Source organism: Misgurnus anguillicaudatus, chromosome 4, assembly GCF_027580225.2.
Source record: "Misgurnus anguillicaudatus chromosome 4, ASM2758022v2, whole genome shotgun sequence".
Lineage (NCBI taxonomy): Eukaryota > Metazoa > Chordata > Actinopteri > Cypriniformes > Cobitidae > Misgurnus > Misgurnus anguillicaudatus.
The window spans coordinates 26823213-26848470 of record NC_073340.2 but is presented as its reverse complement, the minus strand read 5'-3'; the positions used below and the strand labels follow the sequence as shown (position 1 = coordinate 26848470).

General features: G+C 38.1%; 1 protein-coding gene across 1 annotated transcript in view; it reads right to left on the bottom strand.

Annotated features, from left to right (window-relative positions):
• Positions 1 to 25258, bottom strand: part of rbfox3a (RNA binding fox-1 homolog 3a) — a 264526-nt gene that overhangs the window by 35439 nt on the left and 203829 nt on the right. The window contains exon 3 of the mRNA XM_073867060.1: positions 8454 to 8696. Coding sequence (XP_073723161.1) covers positions 8454 to 8696 — 243 coding nt within the window. The remainder of the gene's footprint in view (positions 1 to 8453; positions 8697 to 25258) is intronic.

Sequence of the window (25258 nt, the reverse complement as noted above, 5' to 3'; positions counted from 1 at the left end):
ATGAGATATCTATCACTCCATCCCTTTTCTCTCTCTCTCTCTGACAGAGAGAAAATAAGCGAAAAAGGAGGAGTAAATGCAATTAGGTAGACACAGCTAAGAACATAATACCGACTCAAATGCAAAAGATTTGGACCTGCAAGGCTTTCATTTATGCACTCATTACAGAGAGAACGTGAAAAATGGCATGATAAAATATCAGCTGAAATTAGATTTTAAAGTTTAACTCGCAGAACAAAATCATTATTGCAGAGGACATATGTCTTTACAAGAAAATTACACCAGTAACATGACAGAAGCGCCTTTATAATACTATGGGATTCATCTTCTTTGTAATTAGCAGACAAATATAATTTTTGCAATTTATTGTGGAAGGCAAGCAGACAAGAATCTCCACAGTTTCGGGGATATTAATCCAGAAACCAAATGTTACGTTTCATTTTAGCATGACTACAGTAGATCCACCATGGGCGATAAATTAAATAAGAAAGAAACCTCAAACCAGAGTATAAAAATATTCCTGTTGAAACAATATACTCCAAACAAATATTCATTGTGTTCGTTTATTGCCTTTTCTAACCTATGCACGATTCCAAACTGCAATTGCATTTGTAAGGCATCATTTCTCTTTATCTCTTTCTCTGGGCCACATTCCAGCTCGGAGACTCTTGTGTGGCTGATTGGGGCTCTGCAGGTTAAACACATCAGACATCCAGCCGAGAACCTCAAAGCACCTCACAAAGCATCACAGAGCCAGACAGCAGCTGCCAGGATGAGAAAATCTAAAACACTGCTCGGGAACCGGGTTACCTGATACAAATGATTACTTGCAGTATTATTTATGAATAGTGACCACACGTGTCAAGTAAAGCTTTTTAAGGCAAACTTAATTTTCTGTTTCTCTCACAAACATAACACATTCTTCATGTTACCCATTACAAAAAGCCAGATGAATGTCACATGGCCAAAAACACACTGAAACATTTTGGGGTGAATCCGACGTGAATCCTCATGTGATCACATCCAGTGTCGGGGAAAGTTACTTTTAAAAGTAATGCATTACAATATTAAGTTACTCCCCAAAAAAGTTACTAATTGCGGAAAGTAATACTTACGTTACTTTTAAGTAACTTTTGTGTTACTTTTTCAAACAAAACTAACACATTCTTCATGTTACCCATTACAGAAAAGCCAGATGAATGTCACATGGCCAAAAACACACTGAAACATTTTGGGGTGAATCCGACGTGAATCCTCATGTGATCACATCCAGTGTCGGGGAAAGTTACTTTTAAAAGTAATGCATTACAATATTAAGTTACTCCCAAAAAAAGTTACTAATTGCGGAAAGTAATACTTACGTTACTTTTAAGTAACTTTTGTGTTACTTTTTCAAACAAAACTAACACATTCTTCATGTTACCCATTACAGAAAAGCCAGATGAATGTCACATGGCCAAAAACACACTGAAACATTTTGGGGTGAATCCGACGTGAATCCTCATGTGATCACATCCAGTGTTGGGGAAAGTTACTTTTAAAAGCAATGCATTACAATTTTAAGTTACTCCCCCAAAAAGTTACTAATTGCGGAAAGTAATACTTACGTTACTTTTAAGTAACTTTTGTGTTACTTTTTCAAACAAAACTAACACATTCTTCATGTTACCCATTACAGAAAAGCCAGACGAATGTCACTTGGCCAAAAACACACTGAAACATTTTGGGGTGAATCCGACGTGAATCCTCATGTGATCACATCCAGTGTTGGGGAAAGTTACTTTTAAAAGTAATGCATTACAATATTAAGTTACTCCCCAAAAAAGTAACTAATTGCGAAAAGTAATACTTACATTATTTTTAAGTTACTTTTGCGTTACTTTTTCTTACTTAGCTGAGGCTTGATCTCTTTCAGGCCCTGCAGGTGTTTTTTATGACTGAGAAGTTGCGTATTTTCATTGCAAAAATGTCAGATCTGTCCTCCCATCTTCGTTTCAGTATGCTATTTTTATAAAACAAATGATTTAAACTGAAAAGTAACTCGCATTACTTTTTTTTAAAAAGTAACTCAAATATTAATGTGCACATTTATAAAGTAATGCGTTACTTTACTAGTCACTTCAGAAAAATAATATTATTACGTAATGCACGTTACTTGTAATGCGTCACTTCCAACACTGATCACATCCAACGCTATTTCATGGCAATTCGTACGTATTTTATGAGCTGGCTAATTCGTTTAAATTCGTAATGTACGTTTTGCCTTGACCCCTGTGAAATTTGGGTTAGGTGCGGTGTTGTGGTGGGGTTTCATTATTGGGTTTTTATGATAATTGTAAGTTTTTAATTCATATAATATGTACAAATTCTCACAACTCATGAGTTTTTACATGTGATCCCATGGGTTTCAAAACATGACACATGATCATCTTTGAAAAACATACAATTCATGTGGTTTCTCTGTAAGGAACTTTGAAAATGTCTTTCATTTTTATAATTTTTGGCCTTTTAGACACTTTTAAAGCCCATGTGAACACTATAAAACTTCTAAGCATTAAACAAATGTAGTTTATACAGTTTTGCCATGAAAAAAGCTAAGTAAATACTGACTTAAATGTTCCAATGTTCCACAAGTTGACAAGCCCAATGGGAAAAGACCCAGTGTACCATATTTATTGCACATTTTTAGATAGCTAAACATACAGCTAAATGTCACACGGTCAATAAACATTCATTATAGTCTTATTTGGAAGCTGAGAAGGTAAGTTTGAACTCTTGTTATAGAGGTTATACTGTATAACAATAGCAAAACCTCTGATCCATTAAATTTAGAGGGTCACCAACTTCTGCTTTTTCCATCTGACAACTTCCTCATCTTCTCTAATGCAAGGCTTTCCCAATGGGCTCTCCTGGGTCTCTGTGAGAGTACCCTGTGTTTACCAGCACATTGGCACTATCAATCATCTGAGCTATGTAGACAGTCAAGCCCTGTTAAGATAAAGCACGCAGGTCGGTTCTGGATCCACACAGCCTGTCGTCCTGCCCCTTGTGTACGCCGCCTGAGGTCGGCTAGCCGCGGAGGGCCGTAGCCCCTGCCTGATGGTGGTAGATGGAAAGCCAAGCAGATGGATGGGCAAGCGGAGGTGCAATTACCCCCTAGTGCCCCCGCTCCCTGGGCTGCACCTCTTCCCGGTCCCCCATCCTCATCCATCACGCCGATGCCATCGGTCATTCACGCGGTCTGTCTGCAGTCGCTCTGCAGAGAGCCGCGCTATCTATCATGTCTAACAGGTGAGCGGCGCAACAGTGCCGGCCTGCCCATTACCGATCGGCAGAGCGTGGCCTTTGAGAGCCTCCGCTTCCTTGGTCTGCCCAACCGAGTGCCCGAGGCCGGAGAGAAGGATGAGGGCTTTGATTTGCTTACTTTACGGGAACATGTATCGACCAGGCACTCGCAGATGTAAGTCATAACGTGGTGACGCTGAGAAACGGACAGTGACGAAAATGAAGAGAAATTGCGGTGCTCCTGTACATTTATCATGCGCTTCACGCTTTGCTTAATAAGAGGACAACGATACTCTGATGAAAAGTGCTTTGTAAAACACACTCTACGAGAACGATATAATGTCTCACGCTTTATTCAAGGAGCTTCTCGTGCTCTTGAGTGTGGCGGGCTGGAGAGCTCTTCTCCAGAGGACTTGACACTGGGCCAGAAGAGAAAGACAAGAGGTAAACGCTCAAAACTTCGCACTCCAGGTTTGGATCTAATTAACTCATCGTTGCCGCTAAGCAGCCATCTACAGGGGGTTCGTCTGCGCCAATTTGCCTTTTAATTTGTGTTAATTGCATGTTAATTATATTGCAGCTTGCATGGACTGCATCTGTCTCTTTTAGAGACGAGGTTTCAGAGGGCTTTGCTCTCCCAAGTTCTGCAGACGAGGTGAAAAGTAATTAAAAGTGTTCCACTTTCGAGACGGAGAAGCAAACTCTGCTTGCTCAGGTTGCTGCAAGATGTTTAGGTTAAGCGTGTGATGTTATTTTCTGTCTGTATACGTAGATGGCTAGACAGACCGACTATGACTCTCTCTCTCACATTCACCATGACGAACATGGGGAAAAGCTAAGTATCCTACATTAGGGCTTCGAAGCACATTCAGATTGTGGATCCTGCCAAAAAAGCTTAGTAAATCCATACGAGAGAATTTTATGGTGAGCTAAGAAAAGCTCCCCAAATTAACCCTAAGTAGGTATATTACCCTCACTAAAGGTTTATGACACCCATTTACCACAATTGAAGTCTGAACCGCTACATAGCAACATTTTTTTCGTTTCCCACTTTCGGAAAAATGAAGATCAACGATTTACCAAATGACATGCATGGACCATTTAGGGGTGTGACGTAATCGGTACAGAGCATTACTACACAACATGCATCTTATTGAGTTAGCAATTATAACCATTTGCTCCTGTGTAAAAACAAGCATGTGAGCATTGTGGCATACAAAAAAGCACACTTTTTAACTCTGGAGAACCCACGGGTCAAATTTGGCCAATGTTAATTGCTACTAAGAGAAGGGTTCTTGGGTTCTCCAGGCTTAAACTAGATACATTTCTATATTCATACTTCTGGACTCCATGCTAAAATCATGGAGCTGAGTTTTTCTGATAGGCGATTCTTTGCAGTAGCACTTTACTCAAATTCCTCAAAGATCGAGGCAACCAAGCAGCACCAAGAAATAATTACATGAACATTATCATGCACGACCACCTTGGGTCTTCTCGTACCGTATATCTCGATCCTCTTCCTCGCCTTAACCTCGCTGGAGGCTGGCGTCTGCATACATTTGCGTCTACTTGTGTTCGCATGCGTGGTTGGGTGGGGAATGAGTCTCCCGTTAAGTCCTTTCTCTCGCCGCACTCATTCAATGTTATCTGCAAATCACTTTTAAAGTGCTCAACTCAGCACTTCCCCCTTCAGAATGCCCCTACAACCACATAATTGAAACTATCTGATTGGAAAGCTGCCAAGCAGGTAGATTACATCCGATTAGGGCCAACCAGCGCTTCACTTAAAGGGATTAGCTTGAGCCGCTTTCTATATTTTTGTTCTTCTACGCTCCTGCATCCTTTCCACCGATTCCATCATCCGTCTCTGTCCCATTGAGGCAGGAATACAAACTCTCTCCGTCATCTGCCATGCAAAAAGACCACACTGGCCTTTCACTGTTGTGCAAAGCTCCAATTAATTAGACAGCGGCAGTGATTTTTAAGTTCAAGCATCTTTACCTGAAACGCTATTAAGCAAAACACCGTAAAAAATACTACTCGGGGAAGTCGGCCAGGGAAAGCGCGAGGAGTAATGCAGTTCCCTTAATAATACAACATTACGGTTCTTTGAACAGCATGGGTACGCTTAAGTAAGTTGCAAATCACAGTTTAGACAATCCGCAAGAGGTAATATGACAGGTCGGCTTAGCGGTCGCACTGGGAAACTGTTAGCACACACCCTTGAAGAGAGGTAAGTAGTCTTTTATAGCCCAGTTTCAAGCATCTAGTCTGTGCTGTTGTGATCTGATGTGATCTGATATGTGATCTGATGCGATTAACGTCCACTTTCTAAGGTGTAGTGTTCTTTCTCCGCTAATGATCCTCCGGCGGGAGAAAGAAAATGAGGGAGAAAGAGAGAATTTCCCCTGTGGGCTAGGCCAGTACATCCTCCAATCGAGCCGTAGATTATTCAGGTGTCTGTACAGGGCCTGTCAGCATCACTGCTGAAATTGGGATTATTTCTGCTTCATTTAAACCACACTTTACGCACATCCCAACCAGAAAGAAAACATTTTTTTATATTTTTTATTTTACACTATTCTTTCTAAGTATAAAGATCTTTTATTCTATTCTCTCCTATTATAACATCATGAACACAAATGGCCAGTACCCTTTATAAAGGACTTTATTTGTCCCAATAGCAGTGGCAACTTTTGACTGCTCATCCGAGGGGCGCAAAATCAAAATATGTGTTCAGAGTGTCATGTGTGTTGCTCATGTTTTCAAAATATGTGTTTGTTGCGTCATGTTAACCATGTGCATCACGTGTTTGATGCTGCACACGCATCAAAACCGTTCATGATAAAAGAGATGCCCACGTTCACAAAATATACGCAAGACACTCCATTAACAGTAAAATCTGATTACGCATGAGATTATGCGAGTATCTGGCAAACGCGAGCGTCTCTTTTATCATAAACCCTTCAGACGCCTCTGCAGCAGGCACTCATTTTGACAAGACGTGATGCATACAGTTTCACTTGATGACCAGAACACATATTTGGAAATTACAAATCACACACATGACGGGCTACATACATGTTGTGACGAACTTCACACAGAGCGCCCTCGAAAAAGAAGTCACTGGCTGCCACTGACCATTAGGTTTAGATATGTATACCAATTTATTTGTTACCATTAATATGCACTCTTTGGTACCAATATGTCCCTCTGAGGTACTAATATGAACTCTTTAGGTGAACTTTTTGAAAGGGTGCCGCCCCAGTGACAGTGGGGAATTTTTTTTAAACTATTTTTTCTGACAGTGAAGTAAATATTAGGACACTACTGACTCAACCACTTGCGAAACAATGACAAGATCACGCATTAACACTGAGCTTTTACTTTACAAAACACTACTTTGTTTAGTTTTGTTACCTCAGTTTAAAGGAATAGTTCACCCAAAAATGAAAATTATGTCATTATTTACTCACTCTCATGTTGCTACAAATCTGAATAAGTTTCTTTGTTCTGATGACCACAAAGGAAGATATTTTAAGGAATGTTTGAACCGAACCAATCATGATCCCCATTCACTTCCATGGTATTTCTTTTCTACTATAGAAGTAAATGGAGCTCATGATCAGTTTAAAAAAATCCTTTGTGGTCATCTGAACAAAGAAATGTCTACCGTTTTGTAACAACATAAGAGTGAGTAAATGATGACATAATTTTCATTTTTGGTGACCTATCCCTTTAAGTTGTTTAATAGGGAAAAAAAAAATCCTACTCAACAAACCCTCTCTTATCAGTATTATGGGCTTTCATGTGAAGTTGGGTGTCATTGAAATCTAACCCCCAACAAATACTTTATATCAAATCTAATGTGCTTCTGGAATTTACATCTCCATATTTTGTGTGTGTGCTGTATGTGTAAATCAAAGAATACAAAAAAGAATAAAAGCACATGAGAACACCCGGTCTCATGAGTAAAATGTCTATGCTCTTCATCCTTTTTTGTATTCTATAGGTCTTTGATTAACACATATACACAAGGACAGTCTCCCCTCACACACTTTCAGTTTCCTTTATTTTATCATGTGCTTGTCATGTGCTCAGATACAACACTTGGACAGCCCTTGTTAAGTGGTCCATCGAGACGTGTGTGATATTGTTAGCCATGGTAAATGGCTCCATGGGGTTTAAGATATGAAACCATGTGGTAGCCATGGATTACAGTCGGATAAAATGAACTGACTAGCGTAGTGAGAGTAAAAGCAGAAATTTAAAATGGAGAATAATGTCTTCATTGAATGTGTCTTTTTGTCCTCTCTTTTTATCTTTACTTGTGCTTGTGACGTAATTCTCATCTTTACGTTTCTATCTCTTCTACTTCCTCATTTTGTCTTCATCTCTGTCTCAATAAAAAAATCTCGTTTTTTAAGACGCCACTAAATCAAAATTTAAATTTTGTGGCTTTTAGTCGATTTGTGTTAGCCTTGGATACAATTAATTAAAGGGGACATTTTACAAGACTTTTTTAAGATGCCAAATAAAACTTTGGTGTCCCCAGAGTACGTATGTGAAGTTTTAGCTCAAAATACCCCACAGATAATTTATTATAACATGTTTAAATTGCCTCTTTGTATGTGCCGTTTTGGGTGTGTCCTTTAAAATGCAAATGAGCTGATCTCTGTACTAAATGGCAGTGCTGTGGTTGGATAGTGCAGATTAAGTGGGGGTATTATCTCCTTCTGACATCACAAGGGGAGCCAAATTTCAATGACTTTTCACATCTTTGCAGAGAATGGTTTACCAAAACTAAGTTACTGGGTTGTTCTTTTTTACATTTTCTAGGCTGATAGAAGCACTGGGGACCCAATTATAGCACTAAAACATAAAAAAGTCTGATTTTCATGATATGTCCCCTTTAACCAGATCTGTGCATTTAAAATGAAACATCTTTCACTTTTGAAAGAAATATTATTGACAGATTTTATCCAATAAAATGCTCTAAAATCTGCTACCAAATAGCAAATCGTGGTTTATGGTTGTGATGTAACTAAAGCTTATTGGCTAAAACCAAAATGAACAAAACCTTCAATAGGTTTTATTTAATCGTGGGACAGCCTAAAGACTGGATGAGACTACTTAATGTTTAGGAATACTTGTTTTGCAATACTCACTTGTAAGCTGCTAGTTCCTGTGAGAGAAGGCGTGCTGCTGTCAGTACCAGGCGGTTCGCTGTGCGTCTGTGCTGGTGTGTAGATGGTGAGGGCTGCCGCGTGCTCTGGGACCGGGCTGGGCCCTGTGTAGTCCTGCCCGGGGTGGGTGTATTCGCCGGGCAACCCGTTCTGAGGTGGAGGATACTGGGCAGGGGCGTACGGCTGAGCCATTGCTTCTGGGGGGGCTGGGGCCTCCTGGTTACCCTACAAACAGAGAAAGAAAAAAAAAAATTACTGCACTGTATCACTTAACTGCTAATCCACTCTGCCTGGCTTTTAAACTATGAAAATAACGCCCATCACAAGACAATAGTAATCATAGCCATGCCTGCCTCCATCATGATAACACATGATGGGAGAGAAATGAGACCTAATCCATGATAATAGCAAAACAACTTCAATGAGCTCTCCACTTTGTTCCTGACAATCTGATAGTGAAGCATGCACGCATACGAGCACCACGATAAGCCTCAGACATAAAAACCACCGATAGCAATGAAACCCAAGCATTGATATCGCTTCTTGAGGTTTACGCACCACAGATAACCTGGAAAGCAGTTCGGCACACTTATTAGCAAGAAGCTAATGTTCTCTAAGAGCTGATATGATGCCAGCCAAGCCCTAATACCTTGCTATGATAAAGAAAAATCTTCACTTAAAGGAAATTACAGTTTTTGACCCAGCCATTGAAAACCCAGCTAAAGTCATTTAGTGATTTAGTGATGTATTCATATAATCATCCTACATGTAAAGGAAATTATGTGAAAATATAACTTTAATATATCTAATATTAACTGAGTAAGGCCATGTCAAAGATTGAAATCAATGTGAAATCACACGTTGATGCTTCTAATCTCCTTTTTAGATTATACTGTAAGACTTCAGCCTGGATTTGAATGGCAGGGTCACATTTAACCTGCCAAAAATTCAATAATAACCCTTGTGTAATTTTCAACTCTTATCATGTTATTTTCTCTGTGGAACACAGGAGGACAAATCCTAAAAGATGTTCATTCATACCGCTATTTTCTGCACAATAACATTTCAGATTTACTGTATATCAAGCTTTTAGAAAACATTATAAACAACATGAGGGTGAGCAAATATCAAAGTTATGATTACAAAGTAAACTCTTCCCTTAAAGGGACAGTTTACCCAAAAATACAGTTTACCCCTGTCATAATTGTTCTGTTGAAAACATTCTGAGCAATGCTTGTAACCAGACAGTTCTGGAGAACCATTGACTTTCATAGTATTTTTTCCTACTATGGATTTTAGTGGTGCTCCTGCTTCCTGTTTGATTACAAATATGTGACCTTGCACCACCATTATAAGGATCAATCATTGAAATTGAGATTTTTGCATCATCTAAAAGCTAAATAAATATGATTTTTTCGAGGTGAGACAATATTTGACTACTTGAAAATCTGGAATCTGAGGGTGCAAAAAATCAAAATATTGAAAATCGCCTTTAAAGTTGTTAATGAAGTCTTTAGCAACTGCATCCAATCACAAAATTAAGTTTGTATATATTTAAGGTAGGAAATATATATGAAATATCTTTATGGGATATGATCTTTACCCCTCAAAAGATCCTAGGGAAATTTTGTGGATTACAAGTGTAAAAATCTGACCCTGTTTAAAAAACAACTATACCCATCAGGGTCTAATAATAATAATAATAATAATAATAATAATAATAATAATAATCAAATGGTAGTTCAAATTTTTTGTTTAGGAAAATATTTACTTTTTGTTTTTTTTCTGTTAAAAACATGGGTTAATGTAAACAATATATAAAGGGTTAAAATTTTTCACAAAAGTAATAACTATTTGATATGTATGTTTCATGCAGAAGTAGTTCTAAAAGATTTAATCGTTTAAAGTGGAAGAAAATATTAACATATGATATTTCTACAGCAGTTTTTGTAAAGGTTTCATTTTGTGGCTTTAGGATCACAAGTGTGAGTTTTTTTTTTTTTTTATAAAATCTGACCCTGTTTAAAAAAATAACAATGCATCAAAATGAATGTTGCTACCAATATTTGGTCTAATAATAATAAAAATCAAATGGTATGTCAAATGTTTTTTTTTTGTGTGCGAAAATATTTAGGTTTTTTTTGTTAAAAGAAACACTGGTTAATGTAAACAAACTGGCATATAAAGGGTTAAAATTTCCACAAATGTAATTAATATTTGATATGCATGTTTCAGGCAGAAGTAGTTTTAAAAGACTGAATCATTTAAAGTGAAGAAAAATATTGATGTATGATATTTTTAGAGCAGTTTTTGGGAAGGTGTCATTTTTTCGCCTTAGGAACACATACATATGTTTTCTAAGGATCTCTTAAGGGTTAAATAATATCCTCTCAATACTTTTGACCCATACAATGTATTTGTGGCTTTTGCTAAAAATATTCCTGTGCTCCTTAAAGGTGCCAAATAATGCATTGAAATAATATGTTAAATTGTTCTTTGATATTAGAAGGTAGGCCTATGTAAATGTATTAAGTGCAAAAATTATCGAGAAATGTTTTACATGTCCACTTACAACCCTAGGATTTGTCCTTTGAATGAAATGGTCAATTTTGAACTCTGCTCTGATTGGCCCTGCTCTGAGGCTCATGCCAGTAGCTCACATTAATAACAGACCTTATATTTTTTTACCTGTATCATACAAAATACAGATTTTAAGAAGCGACTAATTGTTTGGAGATTGTTAATGGACGTTTCTGAGTGGTAAGTTTGTGTTTTTTCTTCAGCATGAACCTGCAAAACATAACTGTAAAGTCAATAGTGGAACTTCAGCATAAATGCTAGCATATAGCATTAACTAGCTACTAGGGCGTACATTTCGACTGTGACATCACAGTCGGTGTTATGTTGAGAATGGCCTGATTTCCAGCGGTCTTTCGCGTGCATGAAGTTTATAGGGAAACAACCGCGTTTGAGGCTCACGATATGTCACTACCACGTACAGAGCTCTTATTATTCATCTATGCCTAGGTAAATACAGTTTTTTATTCTATGGTACATTTTTTATTTTTTGTGTGAACTATTCCTTTAAGTGAATTTTTTTGTTGTTTTATACCCAGTCGGTTAGGATTGGCCAGTGAATGACTGTCTAGCCCCTATCATATCGGCTCTCAGAGAACATTAGAGGACTGCTTGATCATTACAAGGCAACAAACTTACTTTATAGAGCATGGCTCGATAGATTTGCAGGCCAAGCGACAGGGTTCTAAATTGCTCTCCTGGCAAGCAGCATGTGCGAGATCAATTAACTGATAAATTTTTGATTATAACCTTTGATTTAAATTACAGGTTTCTAATACCAGCCGTTGTTTCCCCTTTCCATGGCCTCTCCACTTTCCTACCTCACGTTCGGTTTCACTTCTTCTGTCTCACTTTCTCTCTGGAATTAAATGAGTATCTACCCCCTCATTTAGGTCTCTGTGTGAAGGGCTGTCTTTCTTTCTTTCACTCTGTGTATCAGCATGTAAATGAATGTGCTTTTTCTTTCTTCTCATCCATTTCTCTCCATTGAAGAGGATGCAAATGAGATTCTTTTCTCTGTTGCTTTCCCATTCGTTTTGAATCACAGAAGAACACGATGTTTTCTAATCTTATCAGCGAACATTAGCATGTGGCAGGGCATCATTTTTCTCTCTTTCTCTGACAAGTGTCATCATTTGTGCGGGTGGAGATCGGTCTAGGAAGCATTCTTGGCATGTAGCTTGAAGAGAGTCGGTGAAATCGCTTGATGAGCGGAGTTTTTTGCCCTGTGTTAACATATTGCCTACTAAGACTGGAAGAGATCATGCAATTAAAACAGGCTTTAGTTACATTACAAGCTGCCTGTATTTTTTCCTTAACTTTCTTTACTTGGTACTCTTTGAAAGATGGTGATTTAGAAACATGGAAATTAACAAAAACAAATGCATAAATCATTATTAATTAAAATCACATGAATCATTAAGCCTATCATTGTATCACATCTTGATCTTCAAACTGAGAGCGCTGAGTAACTTTGGGCCAACGTTGACAGATTGCTGTGGTCACTTGCAGCAAAAGGGATATTTTGTGTATGTATCTGGTAAAGGTTAATGTTTCCTACATTTAGGATTAAACTAACAAATTCATCTCAAAGTTAAAAGCTACAAAATTCCAATACTGCTTTTATTAAGGATCAATAGTGCTTGTGCATGCAAGAATGTATTGGTTTATATTTTGGTGTGTGTGCATGTATTGCAAGTATTCACTTGGGCAGAATGCAGGTGTGTTTGTGTGTCATCGTACGAGGGTTTATCTCCCAGGTAGTGTACTGTCGGTGTACACGTGTTTGTAATGACAGATCTCAGTGGTACAACGCCGGTGTGTGCGTGTGTGTTTATGTGTGTATTTGTGTGTGTTTTGACATATGAGGGCAACTCTGGGGCACAGTGCTGTTGTCAGCACAGGTGCAGTTGGGTCATCAGTGCAAAGTATACATTTCTGTAAATGTGTGTTTGTTTACTGTACGTGTCTGAATTTCACTGTATAAAAGCTGCCTGGCCCCAGGGACTCGTATGAAGGTATTAATCTCATACAAATTTAGGACCTTGGAATTTGACCCTTTTCAGGGAGCTCCTGAAAAAGAGAGGCAATAACAAATTTGTTTAGGGAAACTATGGAATTTTTTTACTTGCTTTGCCGGCTTCTTCATTAATCAAACTCTGATGATCTTAAAAAACTCATTTGTGGTCACAAATGACTCCTTGTTTAAAACTAGTACTTAACAAATATAAAGTCCCTTATGAAAATTACCCATGGTTTTATGTATTAAATGTTTTTTGGTGTATTGATGATTACCATTGGTTATTTTGTGATAACCATGGTTCAACTATAGTTTTTACTGTAGTAAAACCATGATTAATTTTTGTAAGGGGTGCATATGACAAGAGCCTTCCCCGCAATAACTGCAAACGTAATTCATCACACAGATGGACAAGACATGTTTCATGATAAGTCTAATGGCTTAGAGAGTCCTTGTTCTCATTAAGAGATAATGTGGAATGATAAAAAATATGAGAATGTTGGATGTCACCTAGGGGTAAGCAATAATATCAAAATCTTATATTACAGTATGAGTAATTTTATATAACATAACGATGTAATAGTCAATTGTTCAATAATTAAGTCACTCAAAGACTGAAAATGAAAAGGACATTATCTTATTAGCCTGATGGACACAAACCAAAATATCAAGCAATGCGACCAAAATCTTATATCACATTAAAGGGACATTCCACTTTAAAAAAAAAATGTTTGCTCATTTTCTAGCTCCCCTAGAGTTAAACATTTGATTTTTTTACCGTTTTGGAATCCACTCAGCTGATCTCTGGGTCTGGCGCTAGCCCTATTAGCATAGCTTAGCATAATCCATTGAATCTGATTAGACTATTTAGCATTGCGCTAAAAATAACCAAAGAGTTTAGATATTTTCCTATTTAAAACTTGACTCTTCTGTAGTTACATCGTGTACTAAGACCGACGGAAAATTAAAGTTGTGATTTTCTAGTCAGATATGACTAGGAACTATCCTCTCAAATTGGCTTAATAATCAAGGACTTCGCTGATGTAACATGGCTGCAGCAGGCGTAGTGATATTATGCATCAAATTGAACCGCGGCCGAGACCACCTCTGCAAAGCGTTCCGGTACAGTACAAAGCGATCACACTAGCTAAACAAACATTATCTCATTAACTCGATGGACAAAACACCAAAATATCAACGTTATCTCATAGCAATTCGTCCTTATTTTACGGGGTGGCTAATTCTTATAAATTTGTCTGATAACATTCATACATTTTTGTACGATTTGCCTTGGCCACTGTAAATAGTCCCCTGCTATATGAAACTCTTTGGTTATGGTTTTAGAGCGCGATGCTAATGGTCTAATCAGATTCAATAGATTGTGCTAAGCTATGCTAAAAGTGCTAGCGCCAGACCCAGAGATCAGCTGAATGGATTCCAAAACTGCAAGAATCAAATGTTCAACTCTAGGGGGGCTGGTAAATGAGCATATTTTCAAAAAAAAGTGGAATGTCCCTTTAAGAGTTCTTTTATATTACACTTTCAGAGAAAAGGTAAAGAGCTGAAACTGGGGGCAGTACCCTTTCAAAAAGTACATAACTAAAGAGTGGATAATAGTACCTCAAAAGTACATTTTGTCACCGAATCAAATTGAACCGCGCCCGAGACCACCTCTGCAAAGCGTTCCGGTACAGTACAAAGCGATCACACTAGCTAAACCAACATTATCTCATTAACTCGATAGACTAAACACCAAAATATCAACGTTATCTCATAGCAATTCGTCCGTATTTTACAGGGTGGCTAATTCGTATAAATTTGTCTGATAACATTCATACATTTTTGTACGATTTGCCTTGACCACTGTAAATAGTCCCCTGCTATATGAAATTCTTTGGTTATTTTTTAACGCGATGCTAATGGTCTAATCAGATTCAATGAATTGTGCTAAGCTATGCTAAAAGTGCTAGCGCCAGACCCAGAGATCAGCTGAATGGATTCCAAAAAATGTAAAAATCTACTGTTTAACTCTAGGGAAGCTGGAAAATGAGCATATTTTCAAAAAAAGTGGAGTGTCCCTTTAAGAGTTCTTTTATATTACACTTTCAGAGAAAAGGTAAAGAGCTGAAACTGGGGGCAGTACCCTTTCAAAAAGTACATAACTAAAGAGTGGATAATAGTACCTCAAAAGTACATTTTGTCACCGAAACAAATTGAACCGCGCCCGAGACCACCTCTGCAAAGCGTTCCGGTACAGTACAAAGCGATCACACTAGCTAAACAAACATTATCTCATTAACTCGATGGACAAAACACCAAAATATCAACGTTATCTCATAGCAATTCGTCCGTATTTTACGGGGTGGCTAATTCGTATAAATTTGTCTGATAACATTCATACATTTTTGTACGATTTGCCTTGACCACTGTAAAGTTGGCGTTAGGGGTGCGTTTCGTTATTGCTTTTTATGATAATTGTACGTTTTTGCACGAGTAACTTCGTACACATTTATACAAATTAGCCAACTCGTAAAATACAAATTCTTGTGAAATCAGGCTGAAAATATTCTTATTGATTATTAACGGCAAGATATTGAAAAGTCTGCATATGTCTACAAGTTTACTTTATGCACTTCAAATATACTGTATAGCAGAATCTCTACCTACAGTATATATATATAGATCTGTATACTCATAGGGACTAGGTTTGAGTCTTCCTATCCATTGTCCTATGCTATAATAAAGGCTAAAAAACCCATAAATAAAATGGAAAGATTAAAGAAAGAATCTCATCAGAATGTTGTTTCTAATCCCTTCTAGTTTTTCATCCAGCATCCATTAGAGCAGGCCGACGAAGAGCCGTATGGAACACAGAACCTTTCTTTCCCATTTCTGCTTGATTGTTATTAACCTTTTTCACTGACTAAGCAGCATCAGGCAATGGCAGCTTTGGCCGGGGAGAGCTGCAGTTTAATAGAAGCGGGGAAAAATGTATTAATGTAAATGTAGTGGAAACAATGAGAGGCCTTGCCATTGACATGTTGGCAAACAAATGAGCCTGTCCTCTCAATTAGAGTCAATGCTCCATTATCCAAATGAAAAACGCACTCATCCGTGGACGAACGTGCGACGGACAGGCGTGGAGAGTCAGACAGAGAAAAGAAGAAGAAAGCTGGGAAATTTTTATTACATCACAGGTCTATATGTTTGCTCGGTCTTACGAAAATCTTCAAGTTCTTGCACTCTGACACAATGATTGTATTCAATGATGCAATGATGTACAGCTCCGTTTTGATCAAACATCTACACAAACACACACTTACATGGGGTGCTGAACTCAAGTCTTGACAAGTGCGGTTGTGTTCGATTGATTTGATCTGGAAACGTGTCTTTGTCCATCTTTGTGCCTATCCACTGTCTATCCATCTCTTTCTTTCATCTACCTCAGTCCCTCTCTTTTACCCCTCTCTCCTGTTGCACCACCCAAGCTGTGTCAGACAGTGATAAACAGAGGGAGCCGTGGCCTGGGGTGAATATTGTAATTCACTAAAACATTAAGCAGTATTGATGCAGACCCCGTCTCAAACGCCAAAGGGGGTGAAGGCTCCGCGGCCTAAAAACAGTAGATAAGCCTGACATGGAGGGGTGGTCTTGATTGCATCTTAGGGTTGTGGGCAAAAACTAATGTAGGGGGACTTGAACGCCCATAAAGTCAGCAGACAGAAAGAGCTGTTGCTTGAAATCATCTTTTTATCGCAGTGTGTGCTGCTTCCACGTTATAGCCATCCATTGAACAGCTACCTGTGCATCTAGTGGACTATGAAAGCGACTGTTAGTAATCTTTTCTAGCCTTCGCACCTGCAAACTTCATAATGTGCAATGCATAATGTCTCTCTGTCTTACACCTGCACTGAAGGTGTCTCTAAGCCCTCTGTCTCTAAACCCGGCTGACCCATGTTTTCCTGTTTTCTTTTCCAGCATGCATTAGTTTTTTCAAAAGGTTAAACGAAAATGACCTGAGAGAGCTGACGCCCTATTAGTTCCCATTAGACCTGCCTGCGGTCACTGAGAGCTTGAGTGATGACCTGGGCTGGTACCGTACTTCACCACAGACGCCAAGCGGATGTGCTGTAAAGCCGAACCTTTGGGAATGTCCATCATACCAGCGGTCAGAGAGTGACCACTACATGATGTGAGGTTACGGAGAGATGAGAGGGAGAGATGAGAGAGGAAAGTTGCGGTGATGTTTGAAGTCATCTTGCTTGGACTGTTAAAAGAGATCCTTGGAACCCTACAGAGGTACGGAGACGACACAGACAGCTCTCATGTTACACTGGCCAAAGGGGGAATGCTGAGAGTTTCTGTAACTCTAAAGTTTTGAAAGGTCTGACCTGTGCCTCTTCACACATTTAATCCTACTACTGAGGTGTACACACAGCACCAGGCACTTAGATCTTATAGTGGTACAGATACTTATGTTTTATCAAAAGGATCAGGTAAATATCGAAGAAAATGTTGATGCATATGAGTATTGTGATATTTAGTTTGGCAATATTGTATCTACCCAGTCTCACGAAATGATGTACCTATAGACGGGTTCAGCAGTAACAAGCCGCTGTCGCGGTCCGCACGTAACTTCCGGTAAACTCCGCTAATAATAAATAACAACAAAGTACTTTTAACAAGCAAAACAACAACACATAGATTACCTAGGAAACCAAAACATTTGTTATTTTCGACGAGGCATTTGTTCAAGAGATCAGTTTAGCAACTAGTCAGTTAAAAAAACGAAACCAGAAGTAAGGTTCGGATCCAGACGTGTATCACGTGCGTCCGATGAAACCGTCTATAGTCACGTAATTTTTAGATTTTTTTTCACAAATTTCAGTTTTTTCATGATCGTATCACATATTTCTGTTTATGTGTCATTGTCACATATTGGTCACTCAACTGCTTTTTCCTATTTTCAAACCATTGTCGCTTCGTTTTAGGGTTAGATTTGGTGTTTGCATTATGATGTCACTTTAAGTATAGGTTTATACTATTTTTTCTGATTTATATTTTTATATTTGCTGATTTTAAACCATTGTCGCCTGGCGTTAGAGTTACCCCCCAGTCAGGTGATTCTCACGAAACCATTGAAACACCACGGCACTAATGATTTTAGCTTTAAAATGTGTAATATAGTAACATTAAAAAGCATCAGAATTAACACAATACTGTGTTCTACCTTGCACAATGTGTGATTTCAACATAAGAATTTATAATTGTAAATTTTATCTCATTTCTGCTTCAAATTCTCATTACCTCTTATCTTATTCTCAAAATATTAAGAAAAAAAAATAAATGGATGTTTTGCTAGACTACTTTAGATGACAGAAAAAATATTTACTGAATATTCATGTATAATAATAATGAAGAAAAATTAGGAAAATGATGTGTCCATGCCTGATGTTCTCATCCTCCGCAACACTTTTTGAGAACAGTTTAAGCACACATACAGAATTTTAATAAAGTTTGTTTTTGAGTGACCAAGCACATGGACCAGTTACTTCAAGATGGCTACCAGGTAAGATCATTTTTTTACAGTTAATTTGAAATATTGTCTTGTCAGAATGCTTACACGACATTTTGATGATCATTACCGCAACAGATGCTTATTAAATGTTAATTTAATTAATAGAAGCATAATACTTTGATTTTAAATGCATGTGCACAATCTCCAAATGATGTTCTTTCAGGTTTGTCATGTCATTTTGAAAATATGTCAGTGTTGATGTTTTCTGACTGTTGCGTAATGAGATTTTTTAGGACTAATTTTTTAAATTATTTTACAAAAAGTGTTAAATGATAAGTAAAAGTTTTTAAATTAATGTTCCCATTTACTCCAGACTTTGTTTTTCAATGTCTGGTGGGAAAAAAAGTAAATTTAAGCAATTTTTACATTTTCATGCTTGACATTTTTAAAACCAAGTTTTTGTGAGAATCACCCAGTCACATTAGCTACAAAAGTGAGCGACACCGAGCAAAACGCACTCGCGCTTGATGGGCGTTCCTGGGCATGCCTACTCCTGGTTGCTTGGCAACAGTAAAGCGGTATCAAAAGTCACTTCAGAGGTATTGTTAAGTGTCAAGAACAATGTTTTTGGATTTAAAAGTATTTATTTCTCTATAAAAGTAACAAAATATATGAGAGAAAATGCCAAACTTATCAGATATATACAGAAATACGCATTTTCCGCCATCTTGAATCATTTTCTTCGACTCGAGCCACTGACCTATGTCACGCTGCTACTATACTCCAATTGGCAGTCGCTTTGTCGCATCGCTCAGCATTTGCATAAAATAGCCTTCTTGTCTATTTTGGCCCAACCTTGCTCGGCGCAGTGGCAAGCTCGTCGCTGGCAAACGCCCACTCCCATTGAAAATGAATGGTAGCCTGTCGCTCTTGTAGCTAATGTGACTGTAGGGTTAGAGTTGGGTTTTGGTAAGGATATCATTTTATGTAAATTTAACCCTAAACCGAAGCAACAATGGTAAGAAAATAGGACAAAACAGCTGAGTAACCACAATGACATAAACAGAAATTCGTGATACAATCACGAAAAAACGTGGAAATAAAAAAAAATTACGTGACTATAGGTACACAATTTCGTGTGATTGGGCTGACTGTATCGATTCTCAAAAAAAGCAATATCGATATTTTAAAATGAAGATCATACAAGATTCAAGGCTGTTGTTTAGTTTGGATTTCACATCCGACCAATTTTTCTTGCTCGAACTTAAACAGTGACAGGAAGTACTAGCATAGGGGTACGGTAATTTTTTTGCTAAGATCTGCATATAGTGTTGACAGCTTTCCTAAAATGATATCCTATTCTATAAAAAAAACAGGAAATAGCGCAATATATCGCCAGGTTTTACACTTCTGCAATGTACCGAAACATTGCGTGGCAACCCAAATCATGAAACGTATCATATCGCAAAATACACAACCCTAAATGTGACAGATCTTGTGTTTTTTTTTTTTCAAATTAGGAGTGACACAATATACCGGTAGCGGCAATAATCGTGATATAAAACACAAACATGATTATTGATATTGTTTTAGTTGTATACATATGATAATACCGTACATAATTCAGCACCCATTAATAATTTTGGAAAAACAAAGTAAATAATACTAAAGATTCATTTTACTGATAAAATTATGTTCCAAAAGAAACTGTGATTATCAGTGGTGGCCGTTGACTTCTTTTTTGAGGGTGCACGACCTGAAGTGTCAAAATATTTGTTCAGCACGTCATGTGAACCTACAGGTATGTGCATCACGTGTCAAAATACGTGCCTGCTGCAAAAAGTTCGAAGGGGATTATGATAAAAAATATGCTCGTATTTGCCAGATAAAGTTTAAAAGTTCAAAGTTTTATTTGCCATTTGCAGAGCACAAAGAATTGTATGTATACATAAGAATTGTACTGAATCATCCTTAGATAAACAAAATACTCGCTTAATCTCATGTGTAATCAGAGTTTAATGTTAAGTTAGTGACTCGTGTCTGTTTTATCATAAACCTTTTCAAGTGTGTGCAGGAGGCACGCATTTTGACTTGACGCATGATGCACCGAACACATATTTTGACATGACAAGCCACACACATGACACACTGAAGACATTTTGTTGAATTTGTGCCGCTCGAAAGAGAAGTCACCTGCCGCCACTGCGTGTAGTAAAAATCTCATCATGACAGCCCTACCACAAACATAAAGGTTTATAAGAATTAACCTTCACACTGAAAATACAGTTTTGGATTAAATAACAAAAAGTACAATTTGTGCGTTCCCACATTGCATAACACAAATCCTTTTAAATCTTACTCGCCCTCAATAATGTGGTCAAAATTGTAATAAGATAAAATCAGTTTTATGACTAACTCTAATTTGTGGTTAGAAAATGGGCATCACTTTTATGAGAAGTGTCAAACCACACAAGAAATAACATTTATCCTTCATATAAAGGGAAACCAAAACAATCTGTTCATCATTCATTTAACACAGACAGATTCGAAGACAATCAGACTGAGCTAAGGCCGTGGAGTGGAGAAAAGACACTCGCTCTACGGTTTTGTTTTTGATAAACTTAAATCAGAAATTGATATTTAATACAGCTCCCCACTGCGCTAGCGTTTATTTAATCAGTGCCCTTTCCACATCATTCTGTAGAATGAGACTCTGATAGTTTATAAATGCGAAAGACGGACGAGCGAGAGAGCTTAAAGAAGAGAGAGAAAGATCTCTGTCAATATGACTGAAGCCATCCCACACTAAAACCATCCCTTGTCGTCAAATCGCGCTGGTAAATGCTTTCCACAATGAGCTAAATGGTATTATCTGCCCCCCAACCCCTATTCCTCCCCCTCCACCAGCCTGTGAACCCCAGCCAATGCTTGCTAAACGAATTTATTTCTTTCTCGATAGGAAGACTGAGTGGGCCATCCCAGTCATTCAAGCCAAGATTTAACCCTTACCAGTGAGGCCACGAGCATATACGCCTAAGGCTGCAAGATGGATGGATAGCAAGATTGCCGGGAACTCAAAACCTTTCATCAATTTTAAAGGGAGGCTTTATGCGATTTTTTTGATCAATGCTCCTGGCAAACACTTGAGAATGCTCGACACAAACATGGAAAGGAATATAATCCTCGGCGGAGCAGATCACGGATGCACTGAGCTCCGGTGGAAGTTTGAGTTGTTTCGTGAGTGAATTCGACAGGCGTGTAAGTGACTGTCACAAGACCAGCAGGGATAGAAGACCGGCTACATCAAGAACTACATTAATCCGACCACGTAGCAGATTTCGGATATTTTCACGGGAATTCATAACCGATACCCAAACACACTTCAAAGCTTTTCCTTACATGTTTTGCTGACCGCTTGGCTTATGTTTGCCACTCGGCATGAAATCAGTCTAAATAGATGGATAGACAGATATTGCATATTTTAATAGCAACTCTATATTCTAATTACTTATCAGTTACCAACCATACTTACAAAGCATCTTATTATTTTGTGCGTATTGATGCTTTTGGCAGTAATGCATGTAAAACAATCATCCCCATAAAGTCCTTTGAAATTGAAATTGAGTGAAGGGTGAATTTGGGCCGGTCGTGGGCAGCCGATATCGATCGTCTCTCAGCAGAACGCTTCCATAGCCGCAGGCCTCGTGCCACGCCTCTAGTCTGATTACTGAGAAGCACTCTGCTGGTGCAAATTGGATTGAAAAGCCCCTCCCAAGCGTACTTAGGAAATCATTTCAAAGACTGGGCTCTCTGACACTGGCCAAGCACAGGTCCTTCCCGGGTCCCCGAGTGCTTCGCGTAGAGACCCGAGGTTCCGCATTACAGCATGTGTTGTTTGTTTGGGTACGACAAGGAACCCCCCTCTGGAACGGAGACGTAATCTGTTCTAATATGAGTCATAGGGTCCATTTCTACCCCTCAGCTATAACGTCAAAGCATTAATTCTCTTTTCTACTACACACTCACACTTACTCCTCCCGCTGGCACTCCTTACTGTATGTGTTTTGTGTATGTGTGAATTCAAGTGTAAGAATGCGAGCCGCTGTGGTGTTAAGTTGTAACTTTTTAACAGCTGGTTCGAAGAGTGAAATTTAGTAGTGTGAGTTCGGTGTGTATGGATACTTATCTATAGTTTAAGTACATTGTGAGTATTAAATGCTATCGTCTACTCTCTTTTGAGATTTTTGTTAGAGTGATTGTCATTGCAAACAACAGACGGGGGCAAAGTTCAACAGATGCCCGAAGGTCTGCTGTGTTCCAGAGAAAAGAAGATAGGAGGGAACTGTGGCTATTAACTACCCAGAGAAGCGTTTCCTTCTTTATTAACTCTGCTTTTGGTAAAGCTGAATAACATTGTGTCTTAACCATGTGTCACAGAGTATAGTTTTCACAACCTGATCTCACGAAAATCTGTGTTATAGACGGTTTCAGCAGTAACAACATAAACAAGCGGCCGTCGTGGTCCGCACGTAACTTTCGGTAAATTCCGCTAAGAATAAATAACAACAAAGTTTTTTAAACGTAGTTTATTTATATAACAAGCAAAAAACAACAACACATAGGAAACCAAAACATTTGTTATTTTCGACGAGGCATTTGTTTAAGAGATCTGTTTACCAACTAGTCAAACCGTAAAAAATAAACAAATCCGGAAGTAAAGTTCGAATCCAGACGTGTATCGCGTCAGTGCACGTGCATCCAATTAAACCGTCTATATTTGATCACTTTATCCGTGTTCATGTCACGGATTTCAGCTTTTTTCCGTGACGAGAGCACGGATGTCTTTTCCGTGTCACTCCCACGGATTTCTCATGTCATTTTATGTATTGTTTTCTCATTGTTTTTTCCCTATTTTCTTACCACTGTCCCTTGGGATTGTTGAACATCCTAACCCAAACCCCAACTCCAGAAGAAAATAGTTTTAAAAGCGGAAGAAAAACGCGTAGAAACCAATACATAAAAGTACATCCTAACATAAAAGTACATCCTAACCCAAACCCGAAATCTAACCCCAACACCAAGCGACAATGATTTGAAAATAGGAAAAAAACTATGAGAAAACAATACATAAAATGACGCAAGAAATCCATAGGAGTGACACGGAAAAGACATCTGTGCTCCCGTCACGGAAAAAAGCCGAATTCCGTGACATGGACACGGATAAAGTGATCAAATTTTCTATGACTATAACACAGATTTGCTGAGATCATGTTGAGTTTTCACCTTTAAAGTCTGAGTTTCAGTTGTGTTACCAGTAGTAAATTATCAATTTATAGATATTTCTACTAAAACTTCATGGTAACACTTTACAATAAGGTTGCACTTGTTAATATTAGTAAATGCATTAGCTAACATGAACTAACAATGAATAATATTGTTTTCAGCATTTATTAATCTTTGTTAATGTTAGTTAATGCCAATACAATTGTGCATTTTAGTTAATTGTAGATTCACAGTTATAACTTCTGATTATAAAAATGTATTAGTAAATGCTGAAATTAACATGGATTAAGATTAATAAATGTTGTAAAAGTATTGTGCATTGTTAGCTAATGCATACAACCGTACTGTAAAGTGTTACCCATACATTAAACATAGTGTACAATAAAAGTAGATCAATAAAACATAACATAGTGATGGAAGCCTTATATAAGAAATGTGTAAGACCAGACTCTTGTGAAATAGTTGTGAAATAGTTCATGACATGTTGATATCTTTCTGAAAACTCTGAGACACGAGAAATTACGTTTTTTTTCTCTCAAGAGAGAAAAAGTCACCGATTGCTCTCCACTGATCTCATTGCTGTCTAGAAGAAAAAATTGAGATATTAAACATATCTCATTTATGATTTTTCTTTCCTATGAAATGACACCACAAGTTCCCCGCATCATTTTTCTATCCATGAAATGCCAACGCGATTTCACTGTGGGTGCAACTATGAAAATATCTTGTCATGTCAGATTACAACAAAAATCGGCAGTAGATTCAGACTTTCTTGTTTGTTGCTATATCATGTAACATTGTGTATTGACAAGGTGGATGCAAACTCACATTTCTTACACATAGATTCACAAGTACATACACACTCATAGATCCTTTTTTGCCTCTGTGAAGCCCTGTGGTGGTGTCTACAAGAGAACATCTTAGATATTCAGACATACAACATTAAAGACAGCTCTCTCTCGCTTTATCTCTCCATCCCAGTAGGTACACTGTGAGGATGTACCAATGCACCCACAGGACCCAAGCATATGTCTCTATGCCCCCTAAAGCACCCAGTGAAAGAAAAACACTAGAAAGGAGGGGCACTTCAAAAGCAGTAAACAAGTGTTTTTCATATATTTCTCCCTCAGAGCGAGTAAGCATCATAATATATAAATATGCTGGTTTTTATATTCTTTGAACTTCATTAGGAAGCAAAAAAGTCTGGGATGTAAATCAAAAGAGAAGTACAAAATGGTTTTGTGTTATTTTCTGAAGGTTTAAAAGCAAACATCCGCCCAGATTTCTCCCGCAAATGTACGCAGGGATGCGTTGCACTCACATGAACACACACACACTTCTTTTAGCGCGTGTGGCGTAAACAGGAAGTGGATCCTCTTTTGCTGCGGT